Source organism: Paramacrobiotus metropolitanus, unplaced genomic scaffold, assembly GCF_019649055.1.
Source record: "Paramacrobiotus metropolitanus isolate TYO unplaced genomic scaffold, Prichtersi_v1.0 Parri_scaffold0000015, whole genome shotgun sequence".
Taxonomy (NCBI): domain Eukaryota; kingdom Metazoa; phylum Tardigrada; class Eutardigrada; order Parachela; family Macrobiotidae; genus Paramacrobiotus; species Paramacrobiotus metropolitanus.
Window position 1 is genome coordinate 152,985 of NW_026570235.1, and position 16,998 is coordinate 169,982.

General features: G+C 40.7%; 3 protein-coding genes across 8 annotated transcripts; 2 read left to right on the forward strand and 1 right to left on the reverse strand.

Moving 5' to 3' along the window:
* Nucleotides 1–477: 477 nt before the first annotated feature.
* LOC129585044 (GTP-binding protein 4-like) lies at nt 478–6,138 on the forward strand (the record flags this gene model as incomplete). The annotated part of the gene is given in 11 exon segments (XM_055477560.1): nt 478–689; nt 691–792; nt 1,132–1,378; nt 1,726–1,738; nt 4,210–4,346; nt 4,409–4,516; nt 4,575–4,623; nt 4,702–4,802; nt 4,871–4,983; nt 5,075–5,381; nt 5,815–6,138. Coding segments are annotated over 11 exon segments (1,542 nt in total), but the record flags the coding sequence as incomplete, so codon positions are not given.
* On the reverse strand, nt 6,051–11,266 carry LOC129584851 (damage-control phosphatase ARMT1-like). Of its 6 annotated transcripts, XM_055477200.1 has the most exons (8): nt 9,604–9,699; nt 9,314–9,364; nt 8,922–9,080; nt 8,602–8,756; nt 8,318–8,459; nt 7,573–7,733; nt 7,396–7,452; nt 6,796–7,320 (listed from the first exon to the last, which is right to left on the reverse strand). In XM_055477200.1, the coding sequence occupies exons 1-7, from the start codon at nt 9,607–9,609 to the stop codon at nt 7,404–7,406; spliced, it is 723 nt and encodes a 240-aa protein (XP_055333175.1). In that variant the 5' UTR covers nt 9,610–9,699; the 3' UTR covers nt 6,796–7,320; nt 7,396–7,403. The 6 variants fall into 6 exon arrangements, 4 of the variants coding, with proteins under 4 accessions (XP_055333175.1, XP_055333178.1, XP_055333176.1 ...); XR_008689943.1 differs by lacking the exons at nt 7,396–7,452; nt 9,314–9,364; nt 9,604–9,699 and adding exons at nt 6,051–6,517; nt 9,225–9,279 and having other exon boundaries at nt 6,791–6,927; XM_055477203.1 differs by lacking the exon at nt 7,396–7,452 and having other exon boundaries at nt 9,604–9,701.
* Nucleotides 11,267–12,514: 1,248 nt separating this feature from the next.
* Nucleotides 12,515–16,455, forward strand: LOC129585045 (cytochrome P450 2C55-like). Its single transcript, XM_055477561.1, has 2 exons — nt 12,515–12,561; nt 16,017–16,455. Exons 1-2 carry the CDS (start codon nt 12,515–12,517, stop codon nt 16,453–16,455), a joined length of 486 nt encoding a protein of 161 aa, XP_055333536.1.
* Nucleotides 16,456–16,998: the final 543 nt, after the last annotated feature.

A 16,998-nucleotide genomic window follows, 5' to 3' on the forward strand; every position in this document is an offset into this window, starting at 1 on the left:
TTGGGTGGCGCATGGTCGAACGTGAATTCCTTAAGCTCAGGTATTTTCGGGAAAGCTTGACCTTTTGCTGAAAAACAGCAAAATGCTATGTGTAAACAGCGAGAAAAAGCAGATCAACGAATAATACTACCGTACATACAACGTAAAAAGTTTGTTTTTACCGAGTGGTGCTCGCTGATTTGCATATTGTAAACAAAATATTTAGCTAGTACGTAAAAAGTCGCCATTTCATTGATTTCAATCTTCAAACTACTAAAAAATCCGTTGAGAAATAGTATTCATAACTTGGGCGCAGGAAAGCGAAACGTTAGACAACTACGTTATTTCAGCAATGACATTACAGAGACTGTTATTGTACTTACAGATGCGCAATAGAATATAAAACGGAGCATCGAAGGTCGTGTCGTCTTTCTTCGCGTCCTTCGTTTTGTCAGCCATGGTGTGAATATGTAGAGGGAATGCTGGTAGCGAGTGCTATATCAAAGATCCTTCGCGGATCAGATTCTAGACATAATCCTGTCGAAGACCCAGCGCAAGACCCTGACCGTCGTCCATCGACATTACCAGATTTCCCGCATCCGCTCCTTCTGTATGCGTAAAGTTCGCTTTGCGCAACAGAATTTCCATGATAAATTATCGCAGATTATCCAGGATTTCCCCAAATTAGAGGTAGGGATGCTGCGAACCGTGTGCATCGTTTCCGTGCAGTGTGGGAAAGGATTACGCATGCTTGCTGAAATATGGAGATTCTCTATATCGGTGCAAACAACTTAAACGGGCAGCATTGGGACGGTAAGCGATGTAGAACTTTTTTTGGTCATTTTATTTGCAAGTTTTCGGACTTTCGGGTTTAGGAGCACGTTTATTCCATCAAAATCGCCTGTTTTATCGGTTTTGAACTGCAACCTGCGTGCAGCAGTAATCTTCGGTAAATTTGTGCGGAAGCGTGATGTTTCACCACGCTTTTCGAATTGCTGGAACATTACTGAAGCTATTGTTAAAAAAGAAATGACAATTGACGCAGAATTGTGCCGTGGTTTTTGGATTATTTAAATTTGTTAATTGTGTCACGTGAGTCTTTTGGTTGTCTAACCGGATCATTCATTGTATTCCTTGATGGTTGGATTGTAGAATGGCCACCATAATGAAACGTCAGAATTCCAGTTTGTCCTACCTGGAACAAGTCCGCCAGCATCTCAGTCGTCTGCCCAGCATCGATCCCAACACGCGCACCCTCCTCATTACCGGCTTTCCCAACGTGGGAAAGTCCAGTTTCATCAATAAAATCACGAGGGCTGATGTTGATGTCCAGCCGTATCCCTTCACCACCAAATCCCTCTTTGTTGGCCACATGGACTATCGGTATCTGCGCTGGCAGGTGAGATCGTGTTTCTTTGCGCGCTGATTATCGGTACTTCGATACGGAGTCGGAATACTAAAATAAGAATTAGAGGCGGAATTGTTGAGTTATACTTATGGTTAGACCACGTTACTGTCTATTTTTTTCAGTTTTCGGTACGAGTACTATATATTTACCATCATTAATTTTTATTCTGGTTAATTTCGGATGACCCGTTTTACATTCGAGTACTTATTTGCCTTTCTTGGCATTCGAAAAATTTGCTTTTACCGTAATTTTATGGAGAGCGGAAACGCTTTTTTTCTAATGATTGTGTAGCATTAAAGGAACAGATCTTTTCGCTGCTCAGTTTTTAATGTTGTCAGGTGGTCGACACACCCGCCCCATCAATAATAAACATATGAATCATAGTAATATCGGTACATCTATTTAGACGTTAACTCATATGGGAAACGTATGGATCACAATCACCCTTAAATCAGTGTTTTTTTGTCTCGAAAAAGACAAAATTTGTCCTGGAAGTATTTTGTCGTAATCCGACTTAAAATATTAATTTTGTCGGTATTAATTGTGCCCTCCCTTGCCCCCAATCGTTTACGAAATTAACTGCGGCTGTTTTCTAAATATGTATTATATTAAATGTCTTGTGTAATACATGTACAATATTAGTGATTTTAATGAGCTTGTGCGCGTTCTTTTGTATAGTCGCTTTTCTTTATTAATCATCAGGGCGATTCAGATGGTGTATGTACGTATAACTGTTGCAATAGTGACTGATGCACAAAAGACACCGGCATCGAAAAGTTAATTAATCCCAGTTTGGGAAAAATCATTTTCATCCTTTCCTGGAAGAAAAATATTTGCTCACTGCATTCTGCGGACAGTTGCCGGTTTCTGTGTGGATGGTTTGTACAAATCATCCACTCCAATTTCGCTTGATTAGCATTAAAATTACGTAAAACATGTGCGTCGATTGTGAAGCAATTAGAGATTCATAACGGTGCAATGCGCACAATAATAATTGTGCAACAATTCGCAATCGCTGCTTCCAAAAGCAAAGAAATAAGCATAATTCGTAACAAAATGCGGCTGCACTGTTCAGGCGATTTCGGAATCTTTGCCTAAAAACGCAATGACGCAGCCTGAAGCTTCCGGTTAATATCACAATAAATTAAATAGTTCCATATGAGCTGCCGTGGATAATTACTTATTTGTAAACGTAACACCAGTGAATTCAAGATCTAGATTTAGTGGTGCAGTGCGGTATGATCGACTGAAATATCAAGTTTTGAGTTTGCATCGCACTGAGAACATTTGCCGCGCGCAATTGAACTGTATGGCGCATTCAGCCGTTGCGACACGGCTCCGTGTGAAATCCTGATAAGAGACGTTTGATAGCAGTAATATTATCATGTACGCGTCCGTGCGTATCTGCTATGGGAGGTCAGCTATTAACTGTTTAACGTCTTGTGCTGATTAATCATATATATGGTTAATGAAAAGAAATAGGAAAAATAAAATAAACAAGGTATTACAATACTTCGGCGGTGTCCCATATATGCTGTATTAAAGTATACTGTTGCCGTATACATATATAAGTGCCTACATATAGCGATATAGGTACATATATTGAGTACTATTTAAGTATAATTATATGTATATATTATATCGGTGGCACTTTACAAATATTATGTTACAATCACAAATCTAGAGAGAAAGAGTACGTAGAGTACGTGGATTGCAGAGAGTACGTGCAATAACCGAGATATGATTAAATTTATGAACTTCTGTATTTTGGGAGCAGTTAAAATGAGTAGGCACTGTAAATGAAAGTCGGCAAGTGTAATTTTTCACACGCGCCATGAAATACTAACCGATTATGTGCGTTAATTAACCAAAAAATTAATAGGCCTTGTATTATACTTAAATTAAACCGATTCCTAATCATGATTAAAGCACAAAACCGAAACGGTCCGCTTTTATCTATAGCACTTATTGCTGAATTCTGAAATAACTGCATGCTCACAAGCTTGTGATAATGCAAGAATAAATTATTTCAGAAGCCCACATACATGGTATACTGGCGGTAAAGCTAAACTGATCTAACTAAATACAGCTCGAGATACATACGTACGTAATGCAGATGCATAATGATAAATGTTGCATACTGCGCCTCATGCATAATTACCGATTAGGGTCACATTTCATAACCGGTTACATATTAAGAAAAGAAAACAAAGAAAAACATAATATTTTAAAATACGTCAAGATTTATAGAGGTTTCTTAGGATTTTATTTAATAGGGTTCTGTAATACAGTCGGAAGTCTCGCAACGCATTGAAAATTATACCGTACCTGCGCAAGCAAACGCGCACAATGGGTGACTAGAAAGTGAAGCGGCTGATCACCTTATTTTCACAGTTTTTCACAATGACGATGCATGAGCGTGTATCAACTTGAGCATCTCTTTTTAAAAATTAGAAAAAGGAAAAAATATTTAATAAAAACCAGGCAAAAATGCATAAAGTATTTAAAAATATACAAAGTGTATGCAACTAAGCTTTTGCCGATAAAATGCAGGATTACAGCTAGTATGTGTATAATATAGCTGCCGATAGATGCTTGGCACTGCAGTATTTTCGAATAAAATTTGCCAAACCACGACAATACTCGTGCCGAACGAGATAAAGTTATCACTGCCCAGGGGTTATCAGTAAGCGCTGAAAGCGATTTGCATGAACCGACATGCAAACCTGTGTAACACATGCGTTTTTTTGTGAATCACTCATCCGAAACATATAAAACCGTCTTTCCATATAAATGTTCCAGCTGTGCATCGAGGATACCGGCCGGTATCCTCGATGCACAGCTGGAAGAACGAAATACGATCGAAATGCAAGCGATCACAGCGCTGGCCCATCTCCGAGCTGCTGTTTTATACGTCATGGATATCTCTGAACAGTGCGGTCGGACACTGCAGGAACAAGTAAATTATCCGTTTGCCGTTTTGGTTGGCAAAAACTTACGCAGCGAATCTGTTTTGCTTAGGTGCAACTTTTCAACAATATCAAGCCATTGTTTGCCAATAAGCCCTTAATCATCGTTGTCAACAAAACTGATATTACTCGACCAGAAGATATGCGACCCGATGAAAAGGTGAGTGAGGAAAAGCATTATAAGTTAGCATAAATCTGGTGGTTACAAAATTTGTTGACATATACGTTGGCTGGAAATGGCTGAAGAATACGTTCTCGATCTGAAAAGTAAGACTTGGGTTTTGGCGGATTGCGCACTTTGTGCAGTGTTGGCAATAAGCCTGATGTGTGTGGTGTTGCGTGTAGAACATTATTTGGAAATTCCGGAGAAGGAGCGCTATGATGTCATTCCGGAAATGTGGAACGGAAAGAATATCGCGGATTATGTTGACCCTGAAATTTTTGCTGTGAGATTTTCGGTTTATAGCGCCACAAGTTGAGGTTCAAATGAAAATTGCTTTTGTTTTTTCATCAGAGATTAGAACAATTAGAAAAGGAAGAGGAGGAAAGGGAAGCGCGGGGCGATTATGACGATGAAATGGAAGAGGACGATGAGGAAATGGAAAAGATCAGGATACAGGCCAAAGAGTAAGCAGTTTTACCTTTTGAGCGGTGCAGTGGAGACGTTTGGAAGTCAACGTATTTGTTCGTGTTATGATTCCATTTGTGTTTTGTATAGGATTCGGCGCCGGAAGGCAGTGATGCACGAGGAATCCCGCGTTAACAGCACCAATAAACCGCGTATGGCCCGTGCGACAGGCCGCAAACGCGATCGCAGTGAGAGTCGACTGCGTGCGCAGATGGAGGATTTGGGTATCGACGGGGAGGAATTGAGCGGAAAACGACAGGCACGCTCCGTGACGGAGGGCAGTCGGGTACGGGAGGCCAAAGCCAAGCGACAGCGCCTGATCAGTGCCAGCGCCGGCAGTCGGGTGCGCTCGTCATCACGCGTGCCGCGAGATCAATCTGGACTGCGGGATGAGAAGGTCAGTTGCTGCTGTTATTACCACCTAATTGTTGTGTATGTGTGGGTTGCAGTATTGTCCAAAATTTGCACGAGTAGCTTTTTGTTTCGGTTCCCAGTACCTCCGTATCATTATTGGTTGGAGTATGTCGTGCTCTGCATTTTTATCGTTGTAAACCAATGTTTCTAACTTTGTACTGTAGATAGTAATTGAAGACTGTTATGATTTTGCAGTATTGGTTTACTTGATATGATCTTATTGGTTTACTTGTTAGTTTGTTAGCATACGGTAATCTTGACCTGTTGAGGAGAGCAGACTTTGTTCGACATTTGTTTGAATGAGATGGAGTTGTATAATGTTTGTTACGTGTATCGCAGAAGCCTGGGTCGCAGCACTGCGCTGATTTCATATACTGTAGTAACTGGATGTATGAAAAAAATTTTTTTCCTATCAGATGGTCGAGAAGGCGAAGAAGATGAGGAAACATGCTCAGAATCGTATGAACCATCAAGCCAAGAAGGGTGAAGCCGACCGAAAGATTCTCAATATGAAACCGAAACATCTCTTCGCCGGCAAACGTACTGTTGGAAAGACCGCTCGCCGGTAGTTGTTTCTTCTTTCTTTTTTTTAAAAGGACACTATGTTGTGGGCGCAGAATGAATAAAGAGAACTAACGAATACGACTTCTATAAGGACAACTGTTTTATTTTGCTTGATGATTGGCTTTAACTTTTAACAGTGAGTGGTATAAAAATCACGTCGTCTGCCTTGTCATACTGGCAACCAGTACAGAAATCTCATCCAAATAATTTTGTAAAACTGAGCAAAATACGGTGACGTGTAGTTAACAAGAGATCATATAATTATGCACAAAACAGATCCGAAATTATCCAGAAAAGTGCGTTATATCTTTTATGAGATGGAGCACAGGAATGTATGCAAGAATGCAAAAGCAGATTTTCAGACTACATTCTTCCTAAATTCTAGCAACTGAAAAGCAATACTGAGGCGGCACTTACATCCTCAAAGGCTCAAACAACATATCTATCGAACCCATGGCAGACAATAATCGCCGTTTAACATACGACGCGCACCACGCAGCGCCAGATGTTTAGCCTGCTCGTGGCCTAAGTTGCCAGACTGCGGATGAAGTATTCCTGCAACAACAGGGAATTTCACGCAAAACCTTCGCAATTTTACCGCTCTGATGCAAAAAAAAACAAGGCCATCGTTGTATCGATACTGACAAATTTTCTAGAACAAGATGGCAAAATAGAAGCAGATAATGCTGCATGGGAAGACACCATGAAAGATAGAAATCTGACAAAAAAAATGCAGCGCGAGACGGGATTGTTTAAAAAATTAATAACTAAATGACTTTAAAGCTCGAGAGAACAGTTGCGTCATTAAACCATTCCAACAGATATTACCATTCGAATCCGCTCGCCACCGAAACGCTCCATAATTTTATCCAGTTCTATGAGATCCTCCGCATAAGCAACAGGCTGATTATGGATATCCAGCCAGTGGTCTGCTTTCCACCCTTCCATCCATCCCTCCAAAATACCTGGGAATTAAAAGGAAATAATGTCGTTAATGCATATATTACGGTATTTACGAGCACTCAGTAAAACGGGTCAAAAAAACCTTCCACTATCTGAAGTTGATAAATGAGGCAAACACTTATATATCCAATTCGACTCAAAACGAAGGTCAATGCAGCAAGCGAAAAACATGCAAAATACAGTCGCATGGTACGAGCTCGATTTAATACGGATCGATTCACACAAAAACAATACGCCAAATAGCCAATAGTACGAGTAACTGATATATCACACAAACATAGATAAGCCAATAATAATTAAATTATAATAAAAACTCATAAGTAAATAAAAATAACAAAAATATCGGTCAGCGTTTGGTTTTTGGCGCCAGTGCGGTCCTCCAGTGGAATTTAATACTGAAAATACGGTAAACCATTAAACATAGTCAGTTACGATACTGCATCTTACAGTATGTCGCCACAAATACCTACTTTCTTTGTCAGTTAACCTGACACCAACTGGAAATTGCACATAACTGCAGCGTGCGACTAAATAAAATAATAAGAATATTTTATTGGTACTCGTATGATCGTATCGAAAAACATCAGCCATCAGGTGGGTGATATTACTGAACTCAGTACACCAAACCATAAAGGAGCAATTTGCACCTGATTTTATCGGGCTGATTAATTCCCTGACACGTTACAACATCCGACCACTGATCAGAAACCGATGATGCAGAGAAACTGATCTTGCATTCGAAATTATCAATGGGATCGAAATGGCTGGTGTGGTCGTAATCCGGGACCTTTACACGCACCGTCGCGGTCTACAAAATAAATATATAAGAGTTCCATGGTGTCAAAACTACTAATTGCGGTAATCTACAAATAAGAACCCACGTAATGCTATTGGACATAGGTCAAGATGCTCTAACTGACTTGGTAGCGAATTATTTTCACAACAATGCGAACACAGAATAAGTATAATATGTACTTCAGACGCCTTTATGCAGCAATATCGGTATAACTTCACCGAAACATTATTTAAATTGCACCGATATTCCATTAACCTGATATACTCTAACAGTAATAACTACTCCGAGATTTACCGTACTCGTGCATCTACTACTTTTTTCCATTCAAAATCTATTCTTGGTAACACCATAATAATTACAAAGTCGGTAAATCAAACGCGTTATATGGTGAACCGCTCCGATAAATGATCGCAATGCTAGACTAACAAGTCAGATAAATTTAGGCGAAGCGTAATGTAATAATGTATAAGATGTACTAACAAGTAAATAAATGGTAACTGTACAGTACAGGGAGGGATAACAATTATATTACAGCATTATCATCTCACCCAGTAACAATTTGTTTAACCTAAAAATTATTCAGAATTTCGTCGAACCTGCGTATCGTTTGACCGGACGGAAATATCCTTGAGAACTGTTTCATTCAAGTCAATGATATTCTTGTCCCACAGACTCCGGATCTTCTGAAAGTTGTGTAAATCCTGCTGAAAATCTAGTCGGCGAGCGCTCGGATTTTCTCTGCAATCATCACATATTGTTTACTGTTATTCACAATCGGTGACGTAACATCTGTATTGAAACCCTTATACAAAAATATATTGACAAATTAACCTGACTTTCGTCTTATTAATTAATCTGCTTCATTGAAAAGCATGCATACAGCACAGATCTACGTAAGCGAAGATAGTGGGGGTCGCACGGTGTCACGACATCGCAGCGTTTCCGGTTGTAAAGAATACCGTCGGGATTGCTGAACTGCACCAGCTTCACTTTGATACGAAACTGCGTCGCGGCGCCGTCAGACTCCGCCGACACCTGCAATAAATTATTATTGTCACTTGCCATATGATTTTAAAATGTCGAATCTTCCTGGGTGCCATAATTCAAATAATGCACCATATATGCCGCCGTTTGTAATAATCATTCAAGTCCTTGACAATACGCTATGCGCGTTATTGTACAAATGTGAAGCATTATTACCCGTAATAATAACGAACACATCAAAATGACCTCCAGAATCCATATGAACGTCAACATTGTCGTTCTATCCATAAGGAACCCCTTGTCAACGCTGACCACCAATATTACCCAAGTTTCCGCATAAAATGTCGGTTCACTGTTGCTCATCAGGAACCTGCGCTGTACAAGTAAACATCATCGTAATATGTTGCTTAAAACGCGCGCACGTAATCAGCTACAAAAAGGTGTGGCAACGATTTTCATATAAGCAACTTCGCCGAAAAACAGAAGTATGCGCTGTACTGCTTAATGTTTTCAACCTACTATTGTTATCGTTAGAAAACTCTTCGTTGTGTTCTTGTGATTGATTACAGTAAGAAATACCAACACAATACAAGTACGAGTACAAGTACCGCTGGGCGCTGTGCATCCCTGGTGAAAATCTGTTTCTTATCGATGATGATCTAAAAAGATTGCATTATCTTTCTAAGTTAAGATACAACTGGTATTTTCTCCAGCATTACATTTTTATTTACCGACTTTGCACATGAAATATTCCATAAAATTCATTAAATACAATACCGCATCTTAGATTGTCTGTAGCTGCACAATAATCGTCCAACCGCGCAGATTAGTGCAGTTCAATAAATAATAAGGCTAAAACAAATAACAAGTCACTCCATCAACACATCATACCACTAACTTGCATCAGTTCGACAGATCACACATTCACGCCGGTTTCTGCCGGAAAAACTGCACCACCGCAAAATTCCCTGACGTCATCCAGTTGTCATCCTGTGCCTGCATCTCCTCGGCGCGACCTTTGGGCAGTCCCACCACCGTGTCGCCCTTCAACGCCCGCAGCACACACCACGCCGCCGGCGCAAAACCCTGGACGCCGCGCTGCATGGGCGTCGCCGGCGGCCACTGGAGATCCCCGTCCAGCTTGCGATAATTCAGATCCCCTTTGAAGATAATCAACGACGCTGTCCCCAGATCACGGTACAATTCCGGCGCACGCTGTGCCATATGGTCGAAATCCCATGGCAGCGACCAGAATCCGTCGCTTTTCACGATAAACTGCCCGTTGTGCAGATATTCTTCCCATTTGGCACTGATTTGGGGATTGTGCTGCTTGGCTAACTGGATGGCGTGGTAGAAATCGGATATTGTTGCGTCGGAGACGTAACACGGTAACTGCATCACGTGGTAGTGGATCACGCCGGCTAATTTGGTCTCCAGTAAAACTGTCCCGAAGACCAGATCGGTGTTGAGCTCCAGACCGGCGTTATCACAGACGATGTCGATCCGTAATGGTTGGGAAGACGTTGTAGGGAGCTTAGATATGTAATCCCAGATTTCATCGGTTTGGTCCATTACGACTGTTCGCTCTTTGGATTCATCATCAGATTTCTTTTCTTTTGGGTTTTTGGAGTCAGCGTGATTAGATGAATCCGAATTGCAGCATTTCTTTCCCACTGGATGGGATAGATCGCCTTCTTTGCCCCAAAGCGACCGCTGAAAACATGAAAAATTGAATACTACAGACACCTACTAAGCACATAGTGATTTTGACATGTTTCATACCAACTCGAACAATTTTTGGCAAAACAAAACATAATTTCCGTGTATTTCAGATGTACTGTATAAGAAAGAGACTTCAGGAGCAGATAGTGTTACTGTATACTGCAACAAAAAATTTCTGGAAAGATGCTTCTTATCATTAAATTTACCTACATAAAAAACAGAAAAAAATACCAAACACATACATTCCAACTGTACAAACTAACTTTCACCAGCAGATTATGCGAGCACATAAGAAATCTAATACCGCAAGCACCCAATGGAGTACAGTATTCAAGCTTAATACAGTGCACTACAATGATTATGATTAATATTTCTTGACAAACTCATATGAAATTTCGGAAGGACTACCAGAAGATAAGAAAACGCGCAACGGAAACATTCAAAGATTTCGTCTTCACCTTGAGAATTTCCTTAAATCTTCCTGCAACTGCGTCCAAGGAAACGTCTTTGCCACTGACATCCTTTAGCAAACAATCCAAAAACTTGAGAATGTTCCCAATATTTTCCTTATTATCTTCTGCCGACTAGCCTTCTCCCACTGGAAGGGACCCATATCGTGCAAATAGGTCCTACAAATGCAGAGCCAATTTTTATTCGAAAGGTTTCACAAACGTCATAAAAGTCATCACTCCGCGTACGTTTGTTGAACGGCGAACATAACGCGCCGATACAGATAGGCTTCCACAAACATCCACGGCGATTCGAACCATTTCGGCTGTTCGTCGGCATAGAGCAGATTCTGAGCAACAGGCGCGTTCAGGGCTTTATTTTATTCCGGAAGATCGGCGAAATAATTACGGTGGTCACTGGTTTCCGGTGGGATCGGGAAAGGCGTGATGAGTTTATTTGTCTGCACTTCATTGCGCAGTTTGGACAGGGCTCCGACAATCTGCTTTAGTTCTTCTTCCCTTTCCTGAAATAACAAAATAATTTAGGATAACCGACTTAACGCTACCACAGCAGTGATAACTTTTGACTACTGTACACAGAAAACACGCTATTAAAAATTAAACACATTGTTACAAAATTCTTTATGCTGCTAAATAAAATGGAAAAATATTTTCCAACAAAATGTATCCAGAAAACCCATAAAAAATCTGTAAACGTAACAAATGCTCACTGCTCAGCAGACAGTATGCTATCAAAAAATACTTTGCAGGTAAAAAATCACAGCGGTGAGAAAAAAAATTACTTAGAGGAAATCAACTGCTGCAATTCTGTAATTACATATTGCCAAACACAAATGAAGTAGAAAATCAACAGTTTCTGAATTTCAATTTCAATGACTGAATCTTTCTCGTTACACGGAAAACAACGATTTAACAAAGTCTGAAAATTTAATTATTCATTATTCATCATTTTACAAATTTTATTACTCCAAGGCAAATTCAAAAAAAGTGAAAAGCACAAGACATGCAACAAATGCATATAAATTTGTTGCACATACTGCATCGCTGCATTCGTACGTTTTGATGTGATGATCGCTCTTCTGACGGTCTCCTGCCAGTTCGTGGATCATGCAGATACGTCCTATAATTCCCGGAAGAAACCTCATCCTTATGGCGGCTGAGATGGTCAACAATTTTGGTCAGCGTAACGGGCAATCTGGTCTGTACTGATTTGTAGGCGTAAGAACTGCAAATACAAAGTTCGATCCCAGTTAGTGCAACATTCTAAACGAGGTGTAGAAATCCGAATCCTCCGCTAAACCGTATTCACAGGCGCACCTTTGGAAAGCTGCGGAGCGAGGCGGAGGAGAGATGAGTCCTTTGGATTGGCGATCTGAGATTCCGCATCGGCCATTGCGTGCTCCCTCGAAGCAATAAACAATAAGAAACTGGATTATGTTTTTACTGCAGCTGCTGCTTGGTAGGAAACTTCCACTCAGACACAGAATGTTCGTGTTTAAATAAGACTGATTCCTGCCATGGAGCAGTTCATAAAACAGTGCAACAAGAACTGAAAAATGGAAAATAATCAAAAAATAATTTTGGTAAACATTGAACACTAAAGTTAAACAAACAGTGATGAGCGATGCGGATTTTTCCTTGTCCGACTTCATCTTCCATTTCCGGTGGGTCTGCACAGTTCCCTGTAGCAGTACCTCTATACTAAGAAAATAGAAAGTGAGACTTTCTATACTTCTAGTATAGACGGCTTGTTTGCGATTTGTCTATGGAAATCTGTAACCAAATTGTTACACGCATGTGATTGGCCCAAATTAGGGGGTGGTTAAGTACTCATATACTGTATAGGATCTCCATGTATAACTTATACATGGAGATCTTGTGCTTTCTTTACGAGAAAAATTAATAAGATGCATGAACAGTCATGCGTTTGTTATTAAAAAAATTCAGAATTTTCTTCTACACCTTTTGGTATGAAATTTGGATAGGTTATCTCGAGACTCACGAAGCGTGAGCGTTAGAAAGTAGCTTTTTGTACATGGTGCAAAACCCGCGGTTGCCCGTTAAGTAATCTGCAACGAGCGCGAAGCGCGAGGTGCTACTCTATGCCTTCGTCAAGCGATGCACGCATTCATAGCATTCCATAGCAGAGTATACGCTTCCCGTAGCAGAGTTTGTCTGTCGCCCACGAAAAGCGTCGGTCACGCTTTTCCAATTCCACAAATTTTCATTTCTATTGGCAGTGGTATTTCATAGCCTACGCGCTGTTTCAAGGATGTCATTAACATCGTTTTCTAATGGTACTGGAAGCGCGCAATAATACTTGGTGTCGTTAATACCTTAGCATGAAATTTTCTGGTCAGAATTTCGATAAAAACCATTTGTTTTTATCCACAGCGAAATCTTTTTTGAATGTTTTCCCAAATGTAGTGTTCTGTAGTGTTTTCCTGAATGTAGTTTCCCAGATTGACAGTCGATCTCGGGATCGTAACAATAGACTGGAACACGCCAGCGCAAAACTTGCACCAGCGAGCTTATATTACATACGATATACGCTGGTTACAGTTTACACCATTCCCGAAGAGCGCCATCAGAACTGGGTTCGCGCGCCATGTCGAATCATAGTTTCACATTCCCAGCGGACCGGCGCTCGCGCTCGGTGCAAGGATGTGGTTAACAACCACCACTAGTAATAATATGTGCAAAGTTGCAGACCTCTGGGCGTGTGACTCGTGTCTTTGTACTTACACGGTAATCTCGAATGCACGCGACTGCTTCAGCTTTCGTCGAAACCCAGAACCAACGTCTCAAAACCAATAAAAAAAGTTGGAAGATTGTTGATACTATACAGTATGCAAGTGGTTATTTGTGGCAACTGATGCGAGGTAAAGTGATTTCCAGTTTCTTTCGTAGGTCTAACATACAATCAACACGGCGATTTTCTTTTAAATGCTAAATCTACGAGAATTGCCACATACTTGAAGTCCATTTGGGGTTGTTTGCTCTTGTGCCGTAATAATAGCAATAAAAAGCAACTTCTTGAATTTTTTTCTGCCTTTCTAGACGTTGTTTCGGGAGTTTTCACAAAAACTGAGCGAGATGCGAGCGTTGCACTTAACACCGTGCAGTCCGTTATCCACGTCCAGAGTACACTTAACTACTGTTAATTAACCGTGTATGGTTGCACTATGTTTGCTTGCAAGCACAGTACAGTAGCGGATGGGAAGGCTGGTTGGGCTTGTATCCTTGCTGCGGCTCGTGTGTAGCGTATTCCAAATATCTATATTTCACTTTTGAATCCAGACCCACCGGAAGTAATTTTCGAAGAAAATTTGTCACGCAGTGTTTTTTCCTTGTCTCGCATCCATATTCCATACAATCCATTGAATATGCACGTAACGACGACGAGGGGGGTCGTGCGCTACGCACTCGAGCAGGAAACTTCACCGTGCACAAAGATCTCCCTTCCTTTTTTAATTTTTATACGTACAAAACAGGCAACAGGTTTTTACAGGAAACAGGCGAGGTACGGGCGACGGAGTGTCTGCCCCAGCCGATCAGCATCGAAGTCCTACGCGGAAACGCTGCCTCTGTCATGGGAACAGCTCCAGCCACCTTGGCTCCAGGATCGGCTAATTTTGACGAAATGTTCGGCGTGATTACAGGCCGCATATTTTCGTTGTCGGCTGAGGTTGTGTACTCGATGAAAATCTACTTTCATAGAAAACATGTGAAGGTTTCTGTACCGCTATTCCTTGTATATAAAAGTATATCTATATTTTATACTAGTACAACTGTAAACATTATAAGAACGGAGTGTCTACGCATTTAGTCTCCAAAAGATTTTATTTTTATTTAACTATATTGTAGATTTTTTATCCGCTTTTCGCGTTATTCTGCTTGCTCTTTAAAATGAATTCACCGTCGTTACGTAATTTTACTCAATTATTTTGCACCACCAGTAGGACAAAATGTGTGGCTTTGTTAGCGTTCTGAAGAAACCAGCATGCCAGATGTACGATTACACAAGTACAAGTTAAATTAAAGGGATTTCCGGTACTGTACATAACTTGGAAATACAGTAATTTATTATTCGTTTTTAACTACATTCTCCATACAACCATGGAAGCATGAACAAATTTTTGGTAGTTTATGGATGTAAAGTGCAGTAAACAAAGAACTCTCATTGCTCGTTAAAAAATAAGTCAACGAACAAAGTTGTTGCATAAACGTTTTAGAACACAAACGTATCCAGTTCTGCAAAACTGCATCCGTATTCCGTAACGAAACGCCCCGAATGTGACCTTTGAGGCTTTGATGGATCTTGTCGTTACTGTCCGGTGATCCTGTTGCAATGTAGCTTGTTAATACGTTTTCGTAAGGAAGGATTTCTTTATAACGTTACTTCTACGTACGTGTCTTATTTGCTCAGCTGTGGCCCGAGGGTCCGTGTTCCTCAACAGAGGCCAGGTCTCCCGATCCAGCCGGATTATACATGAAAGCGTGATTAGGTGACGTATTAGATGGTCTCGCCTGAAAACGCTTATAACGCTTCCCCAAACAATCCCCCAAGCTAGAGCGACAAGCTTGCCGAAACCGAGCGGATACGACTGAGTATAAAAAGGGATTCACCTAAAAAGGATTCACCTATAAAGGTCAAAGTACAGATATATGCAGTTTCCATTGTGTATAGTAATACGCCCTGAAAGATCACAGAATATGTGTTTATACGGGAATGGATTTAACCAATAACTAACTAACAATCATTAATATGTAAAAATAATTTTATACATTTACATTTATACACATATGTACTCTTATCAGAAATTTCAGAGCAGTTTCGAAAAAATATGTATGTATATGTCGACATTAATATGTGTTCGACTTTTTGGTATGGAGAAAAACACCGATTATATACAGTAGTACATGCTGCACCTACCGTAGCTGCACCATAATAAAACACGCCTGTATAACAAAGAAAATATGAGTTTTCAGAAAAATATTTGTATTTCGACTCATTAAAATCTATAGTGACTTAATGACCAACAGCGGCATAAATCGTTATAGCCACAACTGACAGCAAATATAAAAGCTATGTACATTCTACAATATGTGACATTAGCCTCAACGAAGCCGATGTGCTGGTTGAGGAATTCCGGCGCACCAACGGATCACCGTTCAACCCACGCAACGCGCTGACCACGGCGACGGCCAATATCATTTCCGCCCTGTTAATTGGTAAACGCTTCCACCATGAGGATGCGGGGTTTAGTTTCATTGGGGAGAAGATGAGTGAGGCGTTGAAGTTGGTCAATTCGGCCATGTTGGTCAGCGCATTTCCCTGGTTGCGCTTGCGGCCGCATAAAGACTACCGCGTGTATCTTGGAAATTTTCGCGATACCAAGACGTTCATTCGCGGATTGATTAAAGAACATGAAACGACACGGGTACCGGGGAATCCGCGGGATTTCGTGGATGCCTGGTTGGATCACGGCGAATCGGATAAGAACACCAAGAACATGTTCACGCGTGATCGGCTGCTAGCTGTCGGTACTGATTGACCTTTTTGATGGAGGGTTCGATACGAGCGCGACCACCTTGCAATGGTGATTATTAATACATTACTGTATGTTACAAGTGCCAACTCCCTTATTTAGCAATTAAGCTGAGTAGTGAATCTTGATCGGATCAGGCTACTATTACAAATTATTTTAAACTTACTTTTGAAAATTTTATAAGTACTTTTTTGATTTTATAGTTGAAATAAAATTTACCAACCTTAGGAATCGATAACAACTTTTAAATGGTTACGACTGGCAGGCATTTAATTTTACAGCAAATTATGTTGCTGCTTAAACTACACATTTATGTCATTGTTTTGGATTTTTTCATCAGATGACCTTTACCTGCCGTTTGGTATGCACTAACAAGTCGAAGTAATACTTCGAACTGCTGCTTCTACATACTTTAGCATAAGATAAAGGTCCGGCTCACTTTACAGGGCTCTTTTACTGCTGCTCCTCCATTCCGATGCACAGGACCGCATCCATCGGGAAATGGATGAAGCCGTGGACCAAACCCAGCAGATCACCTGGGATGACCGC